Raw genomic sequence first — 19484 nt, 5'->3', positions numbered from 1 at the left:
TGAATTTCAAAGGTGTTTGGTAGTAATTTTGTTAATTTTTTGTCCAAAATAGTATCTTGGAAAAAATTTATCAGCTGCTCACGTTGTGCAACTGGTTGCCAAATTTGACGCTACTTGTTCAGTCGGAAAAAAAGAGGTTGCATAAAAGAGACGAAGCGAGGGACGTGGCTGTCTTAGGTCATGTAGCAATGAATCCGGCTTTTAGTACTAGGAAATTGTCCGATGTATCTTTTATTTCACGCACAACAATCTTGAGAATCCTTAAACATCATAAATTCCGTCCTTATAAGATACGACTGGTTCAGTAAATGAATTTGTTACTTTTGAATGATTCCCATTCATCGGAAACTGCTTGTTGTGTCAGCCTACATGACTCTGCTAGCGCTCTTTGCGTTTGAATCTTATTTTCATCGGATAATTCCTCCAATTCTGCGTTTTTGAATTTTTTTGGCTGTACAAAGATTTGGATATCATTTTTCAACCAAAAATACGTTCGGGGCAATAAAATAGATCCTTATTGAGCAAGCTTTTTATGATCTATCGGAGTTCCAAACCTTTTTTTCAGGTTTGTTGAAATCCTCTTGATCTATTAATTGTTACTACTGATACGGTGTATACTATATGAACCTTGACCATCACAGAAAGTGCTAACAAGTTCTACACTCTCAAGATTTCCTTGAAAGCTCTAGATTAACATAGAATTTCCTCTTTATCTTTTAAAGAGTTATCATTTGACAGAAAACACACTCTTCATGAAGAAAATACAGCCTCAACAGAACTCCATTCGGTCAGTTCGTAAATTTATACCTGCAATGTAGTGAAATAGGCACAGGTCCTGTGCAATGTTGGCTGGGAACAAAAAATATCCTCGGTGACGAGAGTAAATCGACCGTCCCATCAGTTCACCATTCGCGTCGCAGTTATCGAGTTCTGAATCCCCAACGCGATGATGGTATAGAATTGTTATTAAATTTTCATCGCGCGTCAATTTCAATAAGGCTCGCCGCACCAGCGACCTTAATTGAACTCCCAAAATCAATATGGCAAACTCAACATCGGCTCCTTCCAATTTCGAAATTTCAATTTCGCGTGTTCCTGGTCCCCTTCCATCGGAGTTGCCATGGGGAAAAGTTGGCTACACAGGGTGTTTCAGAAACACCCCCATGGTCAAGGTGGATGTGTAATCACGGTAACCAAATACGGACCTTTCAAATTTTGGTCGGAGAGTCGAGAAACCGTTTTTGAAGTGGGACGATCTTCGAAGGGAATTCCTGCTCATGTTGCGTCGATCCAATATCGCAGAATCCACTCCTGCAGGTTGGAGGACCACGATTGCATGTTTGGCAACGATCCTCCCGGAGTTTGGGAGGTTGGGGGAGCGCCGTGAGTGGCATAATAACGAGCCATTGGGACGTTCTCCACAAATTGGTTTTAAAGTATTTCCATCGACGGGTAGTTAGTAATGAGAGGCTTTTATTTCAACGTGTGCTTCTGGTCGTTTTCCTGTGTTACGTGCAGATCCAGAAAGACGACTTTGATTTCATCCAGATATTTATTCTTAGTCACGGATTGCTCCCATAAATAATCAGAAGACTCATTCATTCATTGATGTATCCCGTTGCCGGGAACCTAAAAATGGTCAGAATTCAAATCTTGCGTTTCATGGAGAAAAATCAAGAGACTAGCACCTGTAGAGCTATGTGTCATCGTTCAAAAAAGCTTTCAATACATTTCAAGCTCAGAATCATCAAAAGGTTGATATTTTCCTGTCACCAAATCACATCTCAATTGACATATACGATTTCTCGACTGGTAGATAAAACTGAGATTCCTTCATGAACATCGAGAGTGAGAAAAACCAACTCGATTTCGATTCAAATGAGTAAACACTGATTCATTCATCAAATATACAAGTATTAAACTTTCATACTGCCAAGGTTGCAATTACAATATTTGCCTACGTAAATGAATTGATCGGAGACAACAAACAATTGTGCAACAGTATCGATTTTTCGTAGTATGTAAATTACATCCTTGGTATTGGAGAGGACTGATAATCACCTGAGTGCTCCGTTGAAGAGGCTGGCCATAAAAAGACCCAAAATGCCGGGCAGGTAGTTGAATCTATCCTCGACGAAGAAAGGAAGGATTTCGTCATATTTCTCTATGTATCCGGACGACAGAGGATCACAGCTGGCGTAGGTTGCGTAGATCACCATGCCAACCACCCAGGATAAACTGAAGAGGACCGTGATCACAGGGATATTGAACATCAGGGTTCTGAAATACAGAAAGGATTTGTTAGAATACGATCGTGAATAAGTTTTGAGAGTTTGACAACGATCCATCCATGTTTGGATATCGTCAGTGGGATAAACTTACTTTGTTACTTTTTTCTGCGAGTCCATACTGCAGTATCTTTGTACGAAGTTCTGCTGGCAGCCGAATATTGAGAGGGACATGAAGAGTTGTCCAACGAGGGCAGAGGTTGTGGTCACCCTTAGAGTTGGATCCATATCGAAGCTGAAACAGAAGGGTGATTATTAGAACTACTCTCTCTTTCCATTCAAGTTCATTCGACTACATTTTCAAATAGTTTACAGCAAGAGGAGATACTCCAGAGAGAGAACCAAGTTTTCCAATATTCAGAAGATCCTGAAATGCATTATGAATCAAAAATTCCATTGTTCCCAATCGAATGTACAAACATCCATTCTAGGGAACTTCTGAGAGTTGTTTTGAACCACGAAGGCTGGTATTGGAGCAGAAAACCCAAGAAATCTAGCAGATTTCAAATACTGGGTTGATCAAATGAATCTGGATATCAATATTCAACCCATACTTATCAGAGCATTCTTCTTTTAATGCGGCATAAGCGGCCTTATCTTCGAGAACCAGAATGGCGATGCCTCCTAAACTTTTAATTATTTCAAAAACTGCGAGATGGAGCAGGCGAGGTTGTTTTCAACTAGGTATATTGAGTTTGCCGCGATGTCTTCCAAAACTCGCAGAAAGTAACAGGAAAGACTGTCGGGTTTATTGGAAATGTATCTTGATGAAAATGTACGATAACAATATTGCGACCCTGGGAAACTTATGATTGCAAATTTGGCGGAGATTGTGACCCGCGGGTTGGTGGAATTTTCGGTGTTCTGAGCCCGAGGCTTGTGCATAACTGTCAAAATTGAGTTGTTTATGTCTGGTGAATTCTCACTATGAATTTCGCAGTATTCGATCACGCCTATGTCGGTACAAATATCATTTGCACCGTATGGGTAAGTCAGCAGATGAGATTTGTAGGCCCTGGGGATCAGAAGCAGAAACAGCTGAACACATGGTATGCAAGTGTCCAGAGCTGGCGGACCTAAGAACCACTCATATGGGGAAACCGGTCCTGGATACTCACGAGGTAACGGCTAAGGCTCCTAAGGATGTTGTTAGTTTTATCAACACCATTGACGACCTCCTTGGGTTTCTATGAATGAGTAGAATAGAGAACAAAAGATGTACATGGTCGCAGTTCCCGAAAGGCTGATAGTGCCACAACGACCCCCGGTTCAAATAATAATAATAATAAGTACAAGAGTACAAGAGTCGACATGACGCTGTTGCCAAGATTCTTCACCAAGAATTGGCATTAAAACACCAACTTCTAAGTTCGAAAAAGGTTCCTTCTTACAATTACCATCCGGATGCTGTGTTGGAAAATGAACATCACAAGCTCTACTGGGATCGCACGGTTCTCACAGATCGGAAAAGAACTCAGAATAGACCAGACCTCATATTGCTCAATAAGGCTGAGGACACAGTACTATTCATCTATGTGGCGATTCCAAATGATAACAATCTTCTAGATAGGCACTCTGAAAAAATTTCAAAGTACAGAGATCTCGAGGAACAAACCAGAAGACAGTGGAAGCTGAAAGATCATCCTTATTGTCATTTCATCTACAGGCCTGATACCGAAGAAACTACCAGATAACTTGAGGAAACTTTAGTTGGACGAAAATATGTATAGAGTCATGCAGAAGGCGGTACTGCTGGGAACGGCGAGAACTGTATGTAGAGGAACACCGTCTGCTCTGACAGGAAGTGCGGGTGGAGCAGGAATACAACCGGTGGCAGGGAGCCGAGGAGCTACCCGGACCCGACCACCACCACGAGGCAGAAAACCTGGAAAGGTCTCCAACAGAGCTTAATCCTTTTGATATCTGCGATATCTGGGAAAAATGAATTTTCCTCTGGAGAGGAGTGTGAAAGCAAGGCTAAAGTCATAATAATTCCCTGTTGACGACGTTGACATACCCAGTACAAACGAAAGACCTCCTTTGTCCTTGGTTTCTCTAAAAAACAGACCGACCTTTTCCATTTTTGCCACGTGTTCCCGAAATCGCGTATGATATCCCGAATATTCAAATGGGCCGGCGGCGGGGGCCAACAAAAAAGATCAGACGACACGGAATGTCAGAATCAACATTCGTATATTCGCTTTTTCCGTTTTCCTGTTGTCCAGTTTCAGCTGGATTCACATGTTCGCGTATCGGATGCCCGAGCATGCCGCATGCTGGCGGTGCGATACAATATTTGCCAAAGTCCGTAGTCAATTATTCTTCAATGCCCGTCCAAGCGGAGCTTATGGATTCGGGAGAGCGGCCCGTGGCCTTGTGCCACTCGTGTTATACCACATTCTTCCGTGCGGATGGACCCAGCCAAATCGTGTGTGAAAACGCATGCGGCATGTCCGATCGACGAGGGGCAATTTGAATGGATTAATGGGCACCCCCGATCTGGGAAAAATATTTGGACACACGGTCAGACGGATACGGTTTAGCCGGGAAAAGTTCGAATATGATCGCTTGCGTCATTCCGGATCTCATCTCATGAGGGGCAGCGAATTGATGAGAAAATTGACCTGAAAGATTGAATGAAATTGGGAATTCTCCAAATTTGCAAGCTTTTCTCGTATCTCATGTAAACAGCTGCCTCTGTTTCCAGTTTTCGATAACAAACCCTGAAATTTCATTTTCCTTTTCGTAGAGAGAGCTGGAAAGTTTTCAGTTGATAGTAAAGATTTCAGTCTGAACTAGGGGGAATCTCAGGGCTCTGTTTGGTCACCCTATTTCTTCTGGAGTCACTTGTCAATTGCTGCTGGAAACAGAACAGAATTTTTGATCGGAGCTGGCAACATAACATGAGATTTGTGTGCAGGGGCGTTGTCCTGCAAAAACATAACACCTCAGCTTTCCGCGTCTTTTCTCCATAATTACTTCTCGTATAGTGGTCAGTAATGTCAAATAGTAATCTATTCGTTATTGTTCTACCCGTATCCAAGAAATGTACCCAAGCTTTTTGGTGTTCTCATTTTCTTTGATTCCAGAGTGACCTGGAACCCAGACTAAGGAGACCAAACCTATCAATGACACAAAATTCTAGATTTTGAAGGGGTTTCACTGCGACCTTGAGATCTCTTGTGTCCAGTTCCAGAGTTTCAATCCTGCAAAACAGACGAACACACCCTCTGCTGAGGGGGAACAGTGTGGGGATTCTCACTCTCTGAGCTCGAGACCCACTGAAAACCCTTAACTGCTTCTTCATAGGTTCCGGGCATTTTGCCTATTAACCAGTTGACTCTTATGGTTTCTGGACTCTCACACGATCATAGTCGTGTTGACAGTTGTATGCCGCCTATAGCTTTTATAGGTTAAGCTCTTCTTTGGTTACATTTAAATCCTTCTGATCTCTCGGTCTTCGGTGGTAGGTTCTTGACCTTCTAGCTTCTTCCGTTGGATCGTAGTCGACTAATCTTCGTAGTTCCTCATTTGGATGTTGTTTGGCTTTGTCGAATATCCTTTCCGCCTTTCTCTTCATAAATTCTGTAACTGGTTCCCATTCCAAGTCTTTGTAGATTTGTTTGTTCCTAACAAACCATGGTACGTCCATCGCCATTCTAAGGAGTTTATTCTCAGTGGCCTGTATTCTCTTGATGTGGGTCTTGGCTGCGAAGCCCCATGCCGCCGATCCATACGAGTTTCAATGAACTAGTCAATGGTACCTGGTCACCAGGTGATCTGGAATTTCATCCTCCTCCCACAGAATCTTCACTACTCAGTTTCTGCTAGACCAAACCAATCCTTCGAGGCCATTTTTGGCCCAAAATTCAAAAATTTCAACAAAGCCTTGAAACAAACGCCAAATGAACGAAAACCTACAACGGAAACATCCTAAAATGGCCGAATCCCCTAAAAGTGCTGACCACGCATAGTTCGGGGAATCTCACATCAAAATATCTTCATTAATCTTCCATACACACGAGCCATTTGTTATTTGAAGGGAACGGAAGAAGATGGATGGCCGCGGAATGGCTTAGATCGGCCCATACGGGCGAATCTGATGAAATTTCGAATGGACGTAAGGAGGACGATAGTATTCAAATCCTGGCGGAATTATGGTAATCGAACCCTTCGCCTAATTTCGATTTAACACTAATGCAGGGCGTGAATGATTGGGTGATATCAGCCGTGTACGGGATTCGGGCTGACCTTTCTTGTCCATAGGGTCCCGATTCATGAGTTTACATAAACAAATGAATTCAATTCCGGTGTAATCGTTCGAGGGCTGTCTGCACATACAAGGGTAATTCTGTAAACATCAACACTTCAACGGGGTTATACGGAAATCTAGTTCCACAGGGGAAACTTGGGAACTGCTACAAAGTCACCCAGTCTTCTGGAAAATATTAGTCCTTTGTGTCCTAGATGTTTTTGTTGGCTTAATTTCTTAGCCACTCATTATACTTTCATTCCGGTTAAGGTATCGAGAGGATGTTTCGAACATCTCTCTATTGAAATAGAAAAAAACCCAATTTAGAACAGAGTGAAATCTTTCTTGTTCACATTCCATACGAGGATATATTGAAAAATTCTTAGCCTACTCTAGAACCAAACAAAATTTCAACGTCTAAATATTTTATTACTCAACGTATTCTCTTTTTGATTGGATATATTTATTACAGCGAACCTGCAACGTCTCTAGACCTTTCAAAAAAAATGATTTTTTTTTCTAGCAGATTTTTGGACAAGAAATTTCTTAGGTCTTGGAGAACCAGAGTGTCGCCATTCCATCGATAGTTGCTTTGTTTCTGGATCGTAGAAATGTACTCAAGTCTCATCCATAGTAACAATTCGGTTTAAGAAGTCAAATCGAGCACTGATCGATCGCGATGCTTCTACCCTTGCACGCTTTTGGTCAACATTCAAATATTTGGGGATCCATTTTGCAGCAATTTTTCTCATGACCAAATTGACGTGAACTATATGATGAACGCGTTCGTATGAAATGTTCAGTGTTTCAGATATCCGTTTTAGCCCAATTTGACGGTCTGATAAAATCATGTATTGAACTGCATCGATATTTTCGGGGACTGACACAGAAACTGGCTTTCCCGATCGGTCATCATCTTCAATGAAAAATTTACCTCTTCTGAAGCTTGCAGTATAATTTTTCACGGTCGCATACGAAGCACATTGATCACCAAGGGTATTAAGCATGTCTTCGTGAATCTGCTTACCTCTTATAACCCTTTTAAATACAGATACTTGATGATGGTTGATACTCCAATTTTTCGATTTTCACAATTTCGGTGGACATCTTCTTTCTTTCAATTCATTGCGTAGTTCTGGTTTACTTTTTTGACCTCAAACTTCACATTGACACTAATGAGTTATTGTTCTTTGCTATGGTAACGCAATATTTTGTTTATGCATGAAACTGGTCTAGGCTAACTAGATATCAATACATCCTCGTTTTTCAAAAAATGAAGATTAGATGGAGTGGAATACTTGTTCTTTGCTTCAAAATGACTTGTACAAGGTTCTTGCAGTATTTGAGCAGTATCTGCTGAATAGTTCCTGTGATACAATTTTTTTAAGTGATACGACACAATCCTATAAGCTGAGACTCTTTCAGGGCAAAATTTGAGCCAAATCGTAACGATCTCTATCATCAAAAAGCATAAAACTACATGATTTTCAAAGCAGATATTGCTGAAAATAAAAAACTCAATCCGGACATCATGTACGAGTTCTGGATCCAATCAGACAACACTCCCGAACAAAGACAAGCCGATGGTAATTAAAACAGGCTTCCCCGTTCCTGAAATTATTTGATCAGCAATAATTTCGCTCCCAGAGGTTTTCTCCTCAATTAACATTAATCCAATCCCAAATCAGCAGAAGAACACCGAGAACTCTCTCAAGTTTTATTAATACAAATAAACCGGAAAGAGGATTCGTCATTATGTAAAGAAAATTTCTTGAATAAACTTGGTACAAAGTTAATTTGCATAAAATTTTATTTTCATTATCGGATTCGTAGGACCGCGTCGTCCCGTTTCAGATATTCTAATTTCACGTTTCTTGGGTTTCGTCCTCTGTTGCACAAATGATGCTGCGCTAGAGGCCCATCTGAATATGCTCCGCTCTATATTATCGAGGTCCTCTTTGTCTGCGTTCTCACAGGACGAAGAAAAAATTACTCGTTTTCATTCTAGTGGGCGTGTACGAGTATGTTCCGCCATATTGGACTTAGATTTCTCGAAGCCTTCGAGATTTTGTGATTCAACATCACTAGACTTTTCCTAGCTCAAAGACCTAGACTTCTCCTTCCAGTCCCTTCTAAAGAAAAGAGATTTGAGGATTCAACCTCAGAGAAAGGACTTCTTGTCTTATGCAAGTTAAAACTGGAAAGATAAAAGTTGTACACCAAAAAACTTTGGAGCGATTAACCGATCTGTGAATTTTGCACTGTCGGTTGGGAACAGAACCAAATTTATTATAGCCGTCTTTGCTTCCTGCCCTCTATCTGAACATTCCAACCGAGGAAATTCAGAACTCGACTTCTTTTTCCACCCCATCCCTATTCAACCATTTATCCGGGTATAATTAGATGTAAAGCCGTACTTACTTGAGGAATTCAAGCCTACCATCCTCCTTGTTCGTGTGGAAAACCTCGCTCACTCCGCCTGCCTCAATAGTGCCTTGAAATATTATTGCAACGCTCACTGCGATCATTGTTAATCCTTGCATAACATCTGCTAGGATTGCTGCCTTCAAGCCTCCCTTGAAAGATACAAAACGACATTTTAGAATATTCAAGTCTGAATGGATTCCAGAGGCAGAGCTGGATTAGATACTGCGGACCAATATACTCAAAATATTTCTATCTATACTCCATTCACATTTATTTTAGCAGTCGGTTGGCCATGTAATAATTTTCTCGAGTTTTTGTAACTAGAACGGAGTAAGGTTGGCACTCATGAAATGTCGTTAATTTCATAACGAAAATGCCGAAAGAGACAGAGTTTCAGGAAGTGCTATTTAGAATTAAGGTCCGTTATACAATGTTTCATCTGAATCTAAACGACTTATATTTCAGCTGAATATTTCCACAATCAGAAAGATTGTGAATGAAGAGGATGACAAAGAATTTATTTCTATTGGGAGACCCAAAAAAGTGGTGGCATTTGAGAATTTTATGTTTGAGTGAATTAATGCGAAAAATTTACTACAGGATTTTCGATGAATTTCATTGTAGAATACGTTCAAGAAAATTGATTTTTCTATTAATTATTTGACTTGTCCTATACATTGTAAATGTCTTGAGGTACCAATAAATACCTAATTATTATTATTATATCACTGTATTAAGATGAACAGTCACAAATACGCGCCAGTTGTCCTGTTAATTGTCTATTCATGTGAAATTTTTGTTCAAAGGTGAAGTTCATCTTGACTTGAAACTTCCTTCAATTCCCCTTACTTATATTGATGCAAGATGATTTTTGTTGAAGAATTCAACATTCTTGTAATGATCTGTTAATTCCTTCGGGAGATACCCATTTCCAACCACTGCATCATGCATTTCATCTTCGGGTCAGTATTTTTGAAATCTACAACTGATGTAACGTATTCAAACTTTAGCCAAAGAAGATAACAAACATTAACTCTCCTCTATCTAGTGCATATTATGATGTTATACTTATTTCTTGTATTTTCCATGCAAATAACTGGATTTGGTATGCCTTCAGTCAATTTGTACAAACATCAATTATGTTCGTCACATATTTTCCGAAGAGATTCGGCATTGTGATAAAATACGTAATAACAGAAACTTTTACGTAGAACGGGCAACATAGCGTTTACTTAAAACCCAAAAATGTTTTGACAAGCTTCATAACCCCACATTTTCGTACTACACAGAATGAAATATGTCAAATTTCCATGGCCAACCGACTTCTAGAATAAAAGTGAATGGAGTATATGTACAACTATTGGATGATGTCATCATAAATCCTTTGATACGTCAATAAAAAACGCTGGGAAGTTTCAGTCACTTTCTCCGTTGTGTGAATAAAATGTTTTGCGCCAGTATAAAACTTTGATCTAATACTGCCAAACTTTGTTTGGACAATAAAATTTTCGTCTTGGTCTTTTTCGGATTTTATATTGAACATCCTCGTTCCGTTGAACAGCACGCATAACTACAAAGAAAAAATAAACCCGGCAAAAGTTCGTAACATCCCCGAGCCGATTCTGTAGCCAGCATCCCGCACAAGCTGTGAAATAGCATCAAGATTAAAATCGGCCATTTATGTTGGGAAATTTGATCTGTTATGAAATCTGCGATGAAATTGAGGCCGTGTCAGTATTGTCATGGAAATTTTATACGGTAGATTGGGGTTCATTCCGAGATCTCAACGGATTCCTGGCAAGAGGATATTATACCGAAAAAGGAACGGAAAAGGTTTCCTTATTGAACATCTGGAAAGATCAGAGATGAAAATGATGCCGCTAGGTTAAATGAGTATTGCGATGAACTTTTACGATTCTTTGTTATGGCAATCGACTCAGAAGGCTCTCTCAGATCTGGCTGAGAGTCTATTAGTGTTTCCAGTGTCTCTTCGATATTCTCCTTCCAGATTAGAAATCTCAGGTATCTCTCTACCTCTATCCTTCATTTTAAAGCCGGAAAATCGAGGTGTTTAGGTTTCGTTGGACCACACTGTATACACGAATGAGGAATTCTCCTCAATTTGGGTTATCACTGCGGTTATTCACCGCGGAAACTATTCAAAATCATCCATCAAATATGGGGTTTTAAAATTTAAATCGCTTTGTGCGGAGTTCACGATTTGGCAACAGCGCATACGAGACAATGAAAAGAACAATGTCCGATCAGCTTGTTTATAAAATAACAGCTTTTGATCTACAGGCGCGTACTCACTGACGAGCTTCAACTGCAACCGGCCATAAAAATCCCATAAAATTTTACGACCTTCCTCGTTCGTCGCAGACTTCATAGAGCCATCTTTGTCTATCTCATCAAAATAATGCATTTGTTGTCCTTTATTATCAAGGCATATTTCAGTCGATGTTGCCAACTTGTCCAATTCTCACAAAACTCTTTAAACTTTGAATACCCATTTTTATTTTTCATTTTTAAGTACTTAAAATAATTGTTTTTGGGAAACGGTTGAAACGGTTATTTCAAAATGTGACGTTTCAAAGATATTTCATGAAAAATACATAATTTTCGTCAGAAATTAACCGAGACATCGTCCTAACAAACTCACCCAGAGCGGCGAACGTTCAAAGGAAAAACTGCTCACTTAGTACAACGAGGTTTCTAAGTCTAAGTAGCTATATCGGTTATCAGTTCTCAAGATGTGGGAGGATGAGGTACCGGAAACTTTCCAAACAACTTTACTTAGACACCTACTAGTTGGGTAGTTCGGGTAAGGGATGAAAATTAGGTACACTCTTGTTGATACTTCAGATCCGGGAAAATTCAATATTCGCCAAGTTTCCGATACATATACCGTTTTTGAAACGATCGAGAAGGGGGGAGATGCAGGTCGGTTTGTCCTCTCGATATACGGGGGATTATATTGGATTTGGAAGAATCGCTCCTGGCTGACGTGTGGGGAATTTCCAGGATTGCTCGATTTGGAAACGGGGTATCCTGACGTTGTTTAGGACGGTTGGAATCCATTTTGTCATCTTTTCATCTGGTAAATTCGAACGGGTTATTTTTCGAGCTGGGATAAGAGGTTGCTTCGATGTTTTATATTTGTGGTGTTGGCTCAGAAGTCTTCAACGTAACTTGGAGGTCCTACACTGCAGTTTACAACACCTTGTCTTCATACCTCTGTTTTAGGAAAAATTGCTAAGAGAATTAAGGATAAAGCAAGGCTTTTACATCCAGCTGGTGCTGAGGTATTCCAACACAGGTCTCAACTGATTCTTGTGTGAATATCAGAGCGTAGTTTAAGTCATAGCTGAGTAATTGTGAACATATTAGGGTTAAGAAGGGTTTTCTCTCTCAGCTATGTAATCGAGTCCAAGGTCGACAAGTTCTAGGCTTGATCTCAAACTACCACGAAAATTTTATGTTACTCTTTATAATCACCAGTCATCCTGCACAGATTTTGATCCTGGGGAGAATAGGGAATACTCTTTCTGACGAAAATGATGTATTTTTTATGAAATATCTTTGAAACGTCACATTTTGAAATAATCATTTCAACCCTTTCCCGAAAAAATCTTTTTAAGTAGGGGAGAGTTCCTTTGAATCGGACGGCCCATGAACCGGACGCTACAGTTTTCTACTACACTCGATAGTAATTTAGCATCCTTTACGTAAATCCTATTTTTGCAACATCGATCGATATCTCTTGAAAAATGGCCGACCCTGTGGCTCGCGCCTTGTTGCGGGAATGGGATTTACGTAAAGGGTGCTTAATTACCATCGAGTGTAGTAGAAAACTGTAGCGTCCGGTTCATGGGCCGTCCGATTCAAAGGAACTCTCCCCTACTTGAAAATGAGAAATAAAAATGGGTTTTTAAAATTTAAAGCGCTTCATTTCGATTGCACAAGTTGGCAACATCGACTGAAATATGCCTTGATAATAAAGGACAACAAATACATTATCTTGATGAGATAGACAAAGATGGCTGTCTATGAAGTCTGCGACGAACGAGGAAGGTCGTAAAATTTTATGGGATTTTTATGGCCAGTTGCAGTTGAAGCTCGCCAGTAAGTAGGCGCCTGTAAATCAACAGCTGTTATTTTATAAACCAGCTGATCCGACACTGTTCTTTTTATTTCTCAGTAGGCGCTGTTGTCAAATCGTAAACTAGAAACGAAGCGGTTTAAATTTTAAAACCTCATATTTAAAGAATGCTTTTGAATAGTTTCCGCGGTGCATTTGAAAAAATCATGAATGAAACTCATAATAATTCAGTTTAAACTTGCATATGCAGTGATAACCCAAATTGAGGAGAATTCCCCATTGAATTCAGGACACAATACTGCGACTGTATCATATCTTTCGAACTGAAAAAAACCGCTTCTTTCAGCTCAAATTGCGCCTGTCTTAAAATTCGTACCAGGCGACTCTGGGAAATCCTCGTGGATTTTCTCCATTCTCCTTCATGTCAAGTTGTCCTCCAGGGAAATCTCCTCGCGTAACGTGTGTTTAAATATTCGCAAACTAATTAATAAACATTATCGATCTAATTGTTGAGGTAATAGTAGCGTAATTGGGCATTAATAATATGTTGGGATGGCATGGAGATGGAGCAATGGCACATTGCCGTAAATCACAAGATCTCGTGGTTTTTTTTTCGAAATTGCTGTCACGCTCGATTTTTTGAAATGCCGCGGCCTTGAAAGTGTCCACAGAAACAGGGATTTGTTTCTAGAATATTTAGGTGCTGGATCCTTCATTTTGACACGTCGTTCATATTGTGAGAAATCTTTCGAAATGCCAGTGTTAAACTAGCAGGTTCCTCCTTGATATTCGCTTATGCTGACTTTGATTTTGGACCTTGGAGAACTTTTTTCAGCGTTCACTAGGAATTGATAAGAATCTAGGGTCACTCACACAACTGGAAAACCCCAGATTCGTATAAGCTACATCTTACCGTGAAATACGAGCAAAAAATACATAATCCTGACCGAGAATATCTGTGAGATCCAGCATCAAAGCCGTCAGTTGAATTTTTTCGATTGATGTTAAGGCCCTTGTTCGGAATGACGTGCAGACGAAAAACACGTCAGTGACATATGTCCCGAACGGTAAAATTAAATTCTGACCCTTTTGCCGGAGTTCCTCATCCGCCGCACACGAAAGATTCATAAATATTTAAATTCAATTTGTCGCCCGTTTTCTGCTAGTCAGATCATTAATCACCCATTTATGAGTGAGTGCGGAGAAAGGGATCTGCAACACATGACGAAGCTTGGCACACTATCGGTATGTCACTTTTCAGGTTGCATCCTCATAGGTCACTGGGTGATCGAGTGAGTAATACCTCTAAATTTAAAAGGGGTCCATTCAATCAATCGAGAGTGAACTGTTGCAAACATTGAGATTTACAAATCTGACGTAAAGTATCAATTTATGATCAATGAGCCAACTTGACCAATATTGCCTAGGAAAATTTTTACTGACATCATCGGATCTAGAATGCAGGGTTAAGGGTTCAATTCCACTTATAATAAAAATACACTCACCAGCAGAGTGAAAATAACGCTGACAACCGTGATTCCGAAGATGGATGCCCAGTAAGGAATTCCAATAACAGTGTTGAGTGCCACACAGGGCGTGAATACTGTGACTCCCTGGTTGAGCAGCTGTCTCACGATATATGTGCCTGAGGCCAGACATCTCACGAGGCGTGATTTAAATCGAAGATCCAAGTATTGATATACTGACGTTATGCCGAGGCTGAAGTAAACTGGGACGAAAATGAAGCACACTATGGGGTAGGCCAGCACCATCCCGTATAGGGTCTCCCACATGGTGCATCCCCTGTAGAAGAGCTCCGAAGGATAACCTGAAATGAATAATTCAAATCAAAAAAGAAAAAAACATGCTACATCAATTGATATCTTGATTTTTTCGAAAGTGAGCATCACCTGAGAAAAAAACATCTTTATGTTGTTATTTTCCCACTAGAGCTAAGTCTGACCCTCTTTGAGGAGTTGAAGAAGTTGGAACCTTCCAAGAATTGCAGATTTATGCAAAAACAAAGTAAGGAGGATTTGTATAGAGTGCTTGTTTGCAAAGATTATAGAGTAGAAAGATAGGAAACGATGCGACTAAATACAGTGACTCTAACTCGTCTCGTTATATGGCGGATTTTGTCACGTGACGTGACGTGAGCCAATCCGCATTCCGAATTAGAGATCATAGCATTGAAATCTGTGCTTCTAAGCCACCATATTCTTGCTAAATTTCCAATTGTCGCCACTGTGTTAGATAGAGTCACTGTACGACTAAAGTGATGTGAGCGCCATCTGTATTTCAAATGTGTTTTTAAGACCCTAAGACTGGTTAAAATATTAATTCGAGGGACAAATGAAATTTTGTGAGGAACTGTGGATCAAATAAAACGAATTTCACCAAGAAAAATGAGAATGTAAGTATTAAAACTGGTAACATGTGACTCGATCATTCATTGACTTTTATTTTCAGTGCTACGAATTGGATAAAATTTTCAGGGCGTAAAGGCCTGCAAACACTACTGACTACACCATGTGCAATGAACATTTTACAGCAAGTCGATTGACAACTGTTCATCCACGTCAACTGTTGTATGCAGGAGCATACCTTATTGCAAGAAGGTCCAATTTAGGAGAAATTATGACTCTTATACGTCCATTCGAAGATTCTCAATTGCTACTCCTTCAATATATTCAGGAATGCAAAGGTTTCATTGATTTCGTTTTGGGTGTCGAGGAACTGTCAAATTTTTGTTTGGAAAGTCAAAGTTCTATGAAAGTTGCTGTCAGTGTTTCTTTCACCATATACTTTTGTGTCCTAATCAAAGCTCTAGTGGTTGTGCATAATTTAAAATTTTTGTGAATTTTTTACAAATTGCAAATGAAAGTATAGCACATTCGGCAACGTGTTTCATTGATATCAATTGATTCCCAACAATGTTCAGATGAAAACTTACATTCTGATCACAAAACAAAGCCATACTTTTGTTTTTGTTGCTCAGGATGATCTCAACAAAGTCGATATTGAAATTCAAAACAAGGAATAGAATTCGAATTTCGCGCCCTTCTATTATAAAACAGAAAACTGTTACTAAACAGGTTTTCTGTATTGACAGTACGTTATCAGCGCCATCTCATTGTCAAATGTGTTTTCACTGACCAAAATGTAGTCGGTTTTCAGTACAAGAGATATGAGGGCGTTTCCTATCTTCCTATATACTATATAATCTTTGCTTGATTTGATATCAGGATTTCCTACGATTTTATTTCAGCTTGGATATGACAGGTGGGATATGTCGTTAATGCAGTGCCATCTACAATATCACAACATTTACAGATTTGATTCGACACCTGAGGATTTCAAGCTATGTTGTATTCTAGTACACAGTTCCTACTTTGTGGCCTCTTCTGTATCACCTCAAAAGGTTCTGACCAAGAACTAGAGGCTGCTTGGAATTTCAATTCAGAGTTTTCCCATTTGAGATTGATCTTGAGAGTCGACGTATACTTTTGATGATAATTCGATGAAATCGAATGTTTTTTCATTCATTATGCTCTTCATGTTCACCTCGAGAAACCAGCCAAAAAGTTTGTCGAAGTTTCCAAACGAAACAAGGCAATCGCTTGGAAAAAGTGCAAATATCCATTAGACGAGGACGATAAACGTCCAACAAATCAAAGTCCTAAGATATTCCGTTCCCGTCTGACTTCCATATTTATTTTCCCATGAAACACGTCACTTCAAAAGTAAAACGTTTCTCAAGTTTGCCGTTTTCATCCCGAACAGCACAACTCTGTCAAGCAACCTCGTTCTTTCCGTTAGAAGAAAATAATCACTCCCTATTAGTCTTTTCATGAACTTGCTTGGGCATTCAGCGAGTTAACTGTCCAATTTAGCGAAGATTTTTCAATGACTGCGAAAGCAGATTAGGTCAGGAATAAATAAAATAAACTTTCCCAAAACTCATTCCCGAAAGATCGTACAATTTCGAGGGTTCGCCAGACTAATAAATTCCATTTGTTTCTTTTGCGGATAATGAAAGTTGGAGAAGCAGGAAGTACTTTAGTGTTGGGTCTTGAAGAAGCCACGCCATTCGGGAGACATTTCTAGAGGATCGTCACTTGATGCAGGGACATTTATTTCAGGAAAGCTAAGAGGATATTTCACATTCTTCCTCCTAGAGTTAATATAAGATCTGTAAATACGAACATTGGACCAAGTAAAACCTTGAGATGACATCTTTTCATGGTATATCCACAAAGCAGTCAAATTTTACATATCTAAACGTAGGTATACCTAATGCGAACAATTATTATTAAAATATTCCTGATTGAAACACGAGTTGTTTTGAATCGCACTCACCATTTGTTTTGCCTTCTCGCTGATATTTCTAATTATAACCTCAAACTGAGATACCCAAAGAGGCACACACAGTTGATAAACTACAGTAACAAGAGGATCCAATAGGTTTGACATAGCAGTTGTCCCGCAATGTTTCTACGAACTTCCTTTTGGAGATAAGAACCATATCATGAACCATAATAGAGTACGAATTTCTCTATGTATCTATGACACAGATTGAGAAATTTCAACGCGTCCAACGAAAATGGACTAATTAATAATTGCATCATAGAATTGTTGGATCAATTCTTACCCCCAATAAACCCATCTTTGAGTATACATAAAAAATTCATTACACATTTTTCAATCCCTCGTTACTCAACATTCGATAAACCAACGAAAATTTACTATTAATTTAAGCTGAGCTTCAATAGCGTCTCAGATTGATTAAGAATTTCCTTACTTCCTGAATCCATTCATTTCAGGTGCATTATCAGCAAATTCCCAAACGAGGCAAATAAATCATCCTACTGTATTATAATAGTGTCAGATTGATTATTTTAATTACGTAGCTTTGGTGAACATACACGATTCAAAACAATAAGTATTCATATCAGGTTCGGTGAATTGAAACGAATGTCATTTTTTCTTCATAAATCTCGAGTTATCGTCAAGGTCGTATCTGTTCAGATAATAGGAACATCTGACATTGTTTCAAAGTACCGAATACAATGAAATTGGAAGCGAGCAGACGGGCATTCATTATTTTCCATTTCTGATGCGGAAAAATGAGTATAAAAATAAATAAACGAAAAAATTCTCGAGGTAAAATGAAAATTTTTATTGTTTCTCATTTCCGGTATTTGAATAGGTGAATACGTTACCAAAAAAAAAGGAAAACAATCAAATATCTCAGCAATGAATTGAAGAAGGTATAATAGGTTAGGGTTCGAGAGGTATTTTGAAAATTATGGAAATTCGAAACATGTCATTCTCGTGAATTGATGATTTTATGTTTTGCGATTGTATCAAATAATCATAGGTATGAACCACATTTGAATACCTATTATTTGGTATAGCTTTTTTGCAAATTCATGTTTTTCGAGAAATTCTGTCTTAGTAACCTCGAAACAACAAATACGTCCTCTCCTAGATGTCCTCCTGTCCATATTATTCGATTTGTGGTTATATAGAATCTTGCTTACCTAAGAACGATCGTACTCCTAGTGTTCCTCTGGCTATACTTAGCATCATGGCAGCCATTGACACTTTTCCTGCGGCAAAAACATAATCAGCCTTCGTTTTTTCTTTCGGACCAAAAAATCTTGAATACACTGCCACGAAAGAACTCGCTATAACGAATATTATGAAGACTAAATAGTCCCATATCATACTCTTCGCTTCCTTGGACATGTTGTGTCTTGTTGATGCTCTGGTTAACAAGTACTGAAAAAAGAAAACACTCAATAGGCATATCATACATATTGTGGAGCACTGTCGACTTTATCAATCAAACAGAAAGAAATTCTATTTCATCTTGACGCTCCCAATCCCTAGAGTTTCATAAACAGCTAACTGTCTGCTGTCCAGGTATAAAAATCATATGTGTAAAATTGAGGATCTAAATAAAAAGATTTTTCTAATATTATCACGGCTGATCCTTCAGAACTCAGGATATGGTTTACTGCAAAGTTATCCATAGAAGCAAAGAGAATAAAAGAAGTAAAAGTCAAAGAGCAAAAACTTTAAAAGACTTTAATTGAGAAACCTTCTGAATGGCGTTTACTATTATAAATTAATGAGTCTTATCGCATACATATCAACGGCCAAATTTGATTACAACTTGGCGAAATTGCCAGATAACATCGCAGGTCAATAAACAAGTGAACGATTAGCTGGACAGCGCAAAATTGACGGTTTATTGAACTACCTAATCGACAACCCCCCAGGTGTTGACAAATTGAATTAGGCAGATTAACATAAATATAGTATCCAACACGAAATATGGAAATTTCTCGGACGTATATTGAACGATTCGCTGGAGGCAATCGATAAAATGGAAAAAATAAGAGTGTTA

General features: G+C 39.1%; 1 protein-coding gene across 7 annotated transcripts in view; it reads right to left on the bottom strand.

Moving 5' to 3' along the window:
* LOC123313263 (sodium-coupled monocarboxylate transporter 1) overlaps window positions 1-19484 on the bottom strand; it is a 35873-nt gene that overhangs the window by 5094 nt on the left and 11295 nt on the right. For all 7 annotated transcript variants that reach the window (XM_044898066.1, XM_044898067.1, XM_044898070.1 and 4 more), the window contains exons 2-6: window positions 18613-18853; window positions 14575-14897; window positions 8962-9116; window positions 2383-2523; window positions 2062-2280 (exon numbers count right to left, since the gene is read on the bottom strand). In XM_044898066.1, the coding sequence (XP_044754001.1) occupies window positions 2062-2280; window positions 2383-2523; window positions 8962-9116; window positions 14575-14897; window positions 18613-18853 (1079 nt within the window). The remainder of the gene's footprint in view (window positions 1-2061; window positions 2281-2382; window positions 2524-8961; window positions 9117-14574; window positions 14898-18612; window positions 18854-19484) is intronic.

Source organism: Coccinella septempunctata, chromosome 5 (genome assembly GCF_907165205.1).
Source record: "Coccinella septempunctata chromosome 5, icCocSept1.1, whole genome shotgun sequence".
NCBI lineage: Eukaryota > Metazoa > Arthropoda > Insecta > Coleoptera > Coccinellidae > Coccinella > Coccinella septempunctata.
Note: the sequence above shows the minus strand (reverse complement) of the source record. Positions and strands in the feature narration are given on the sequence as shown.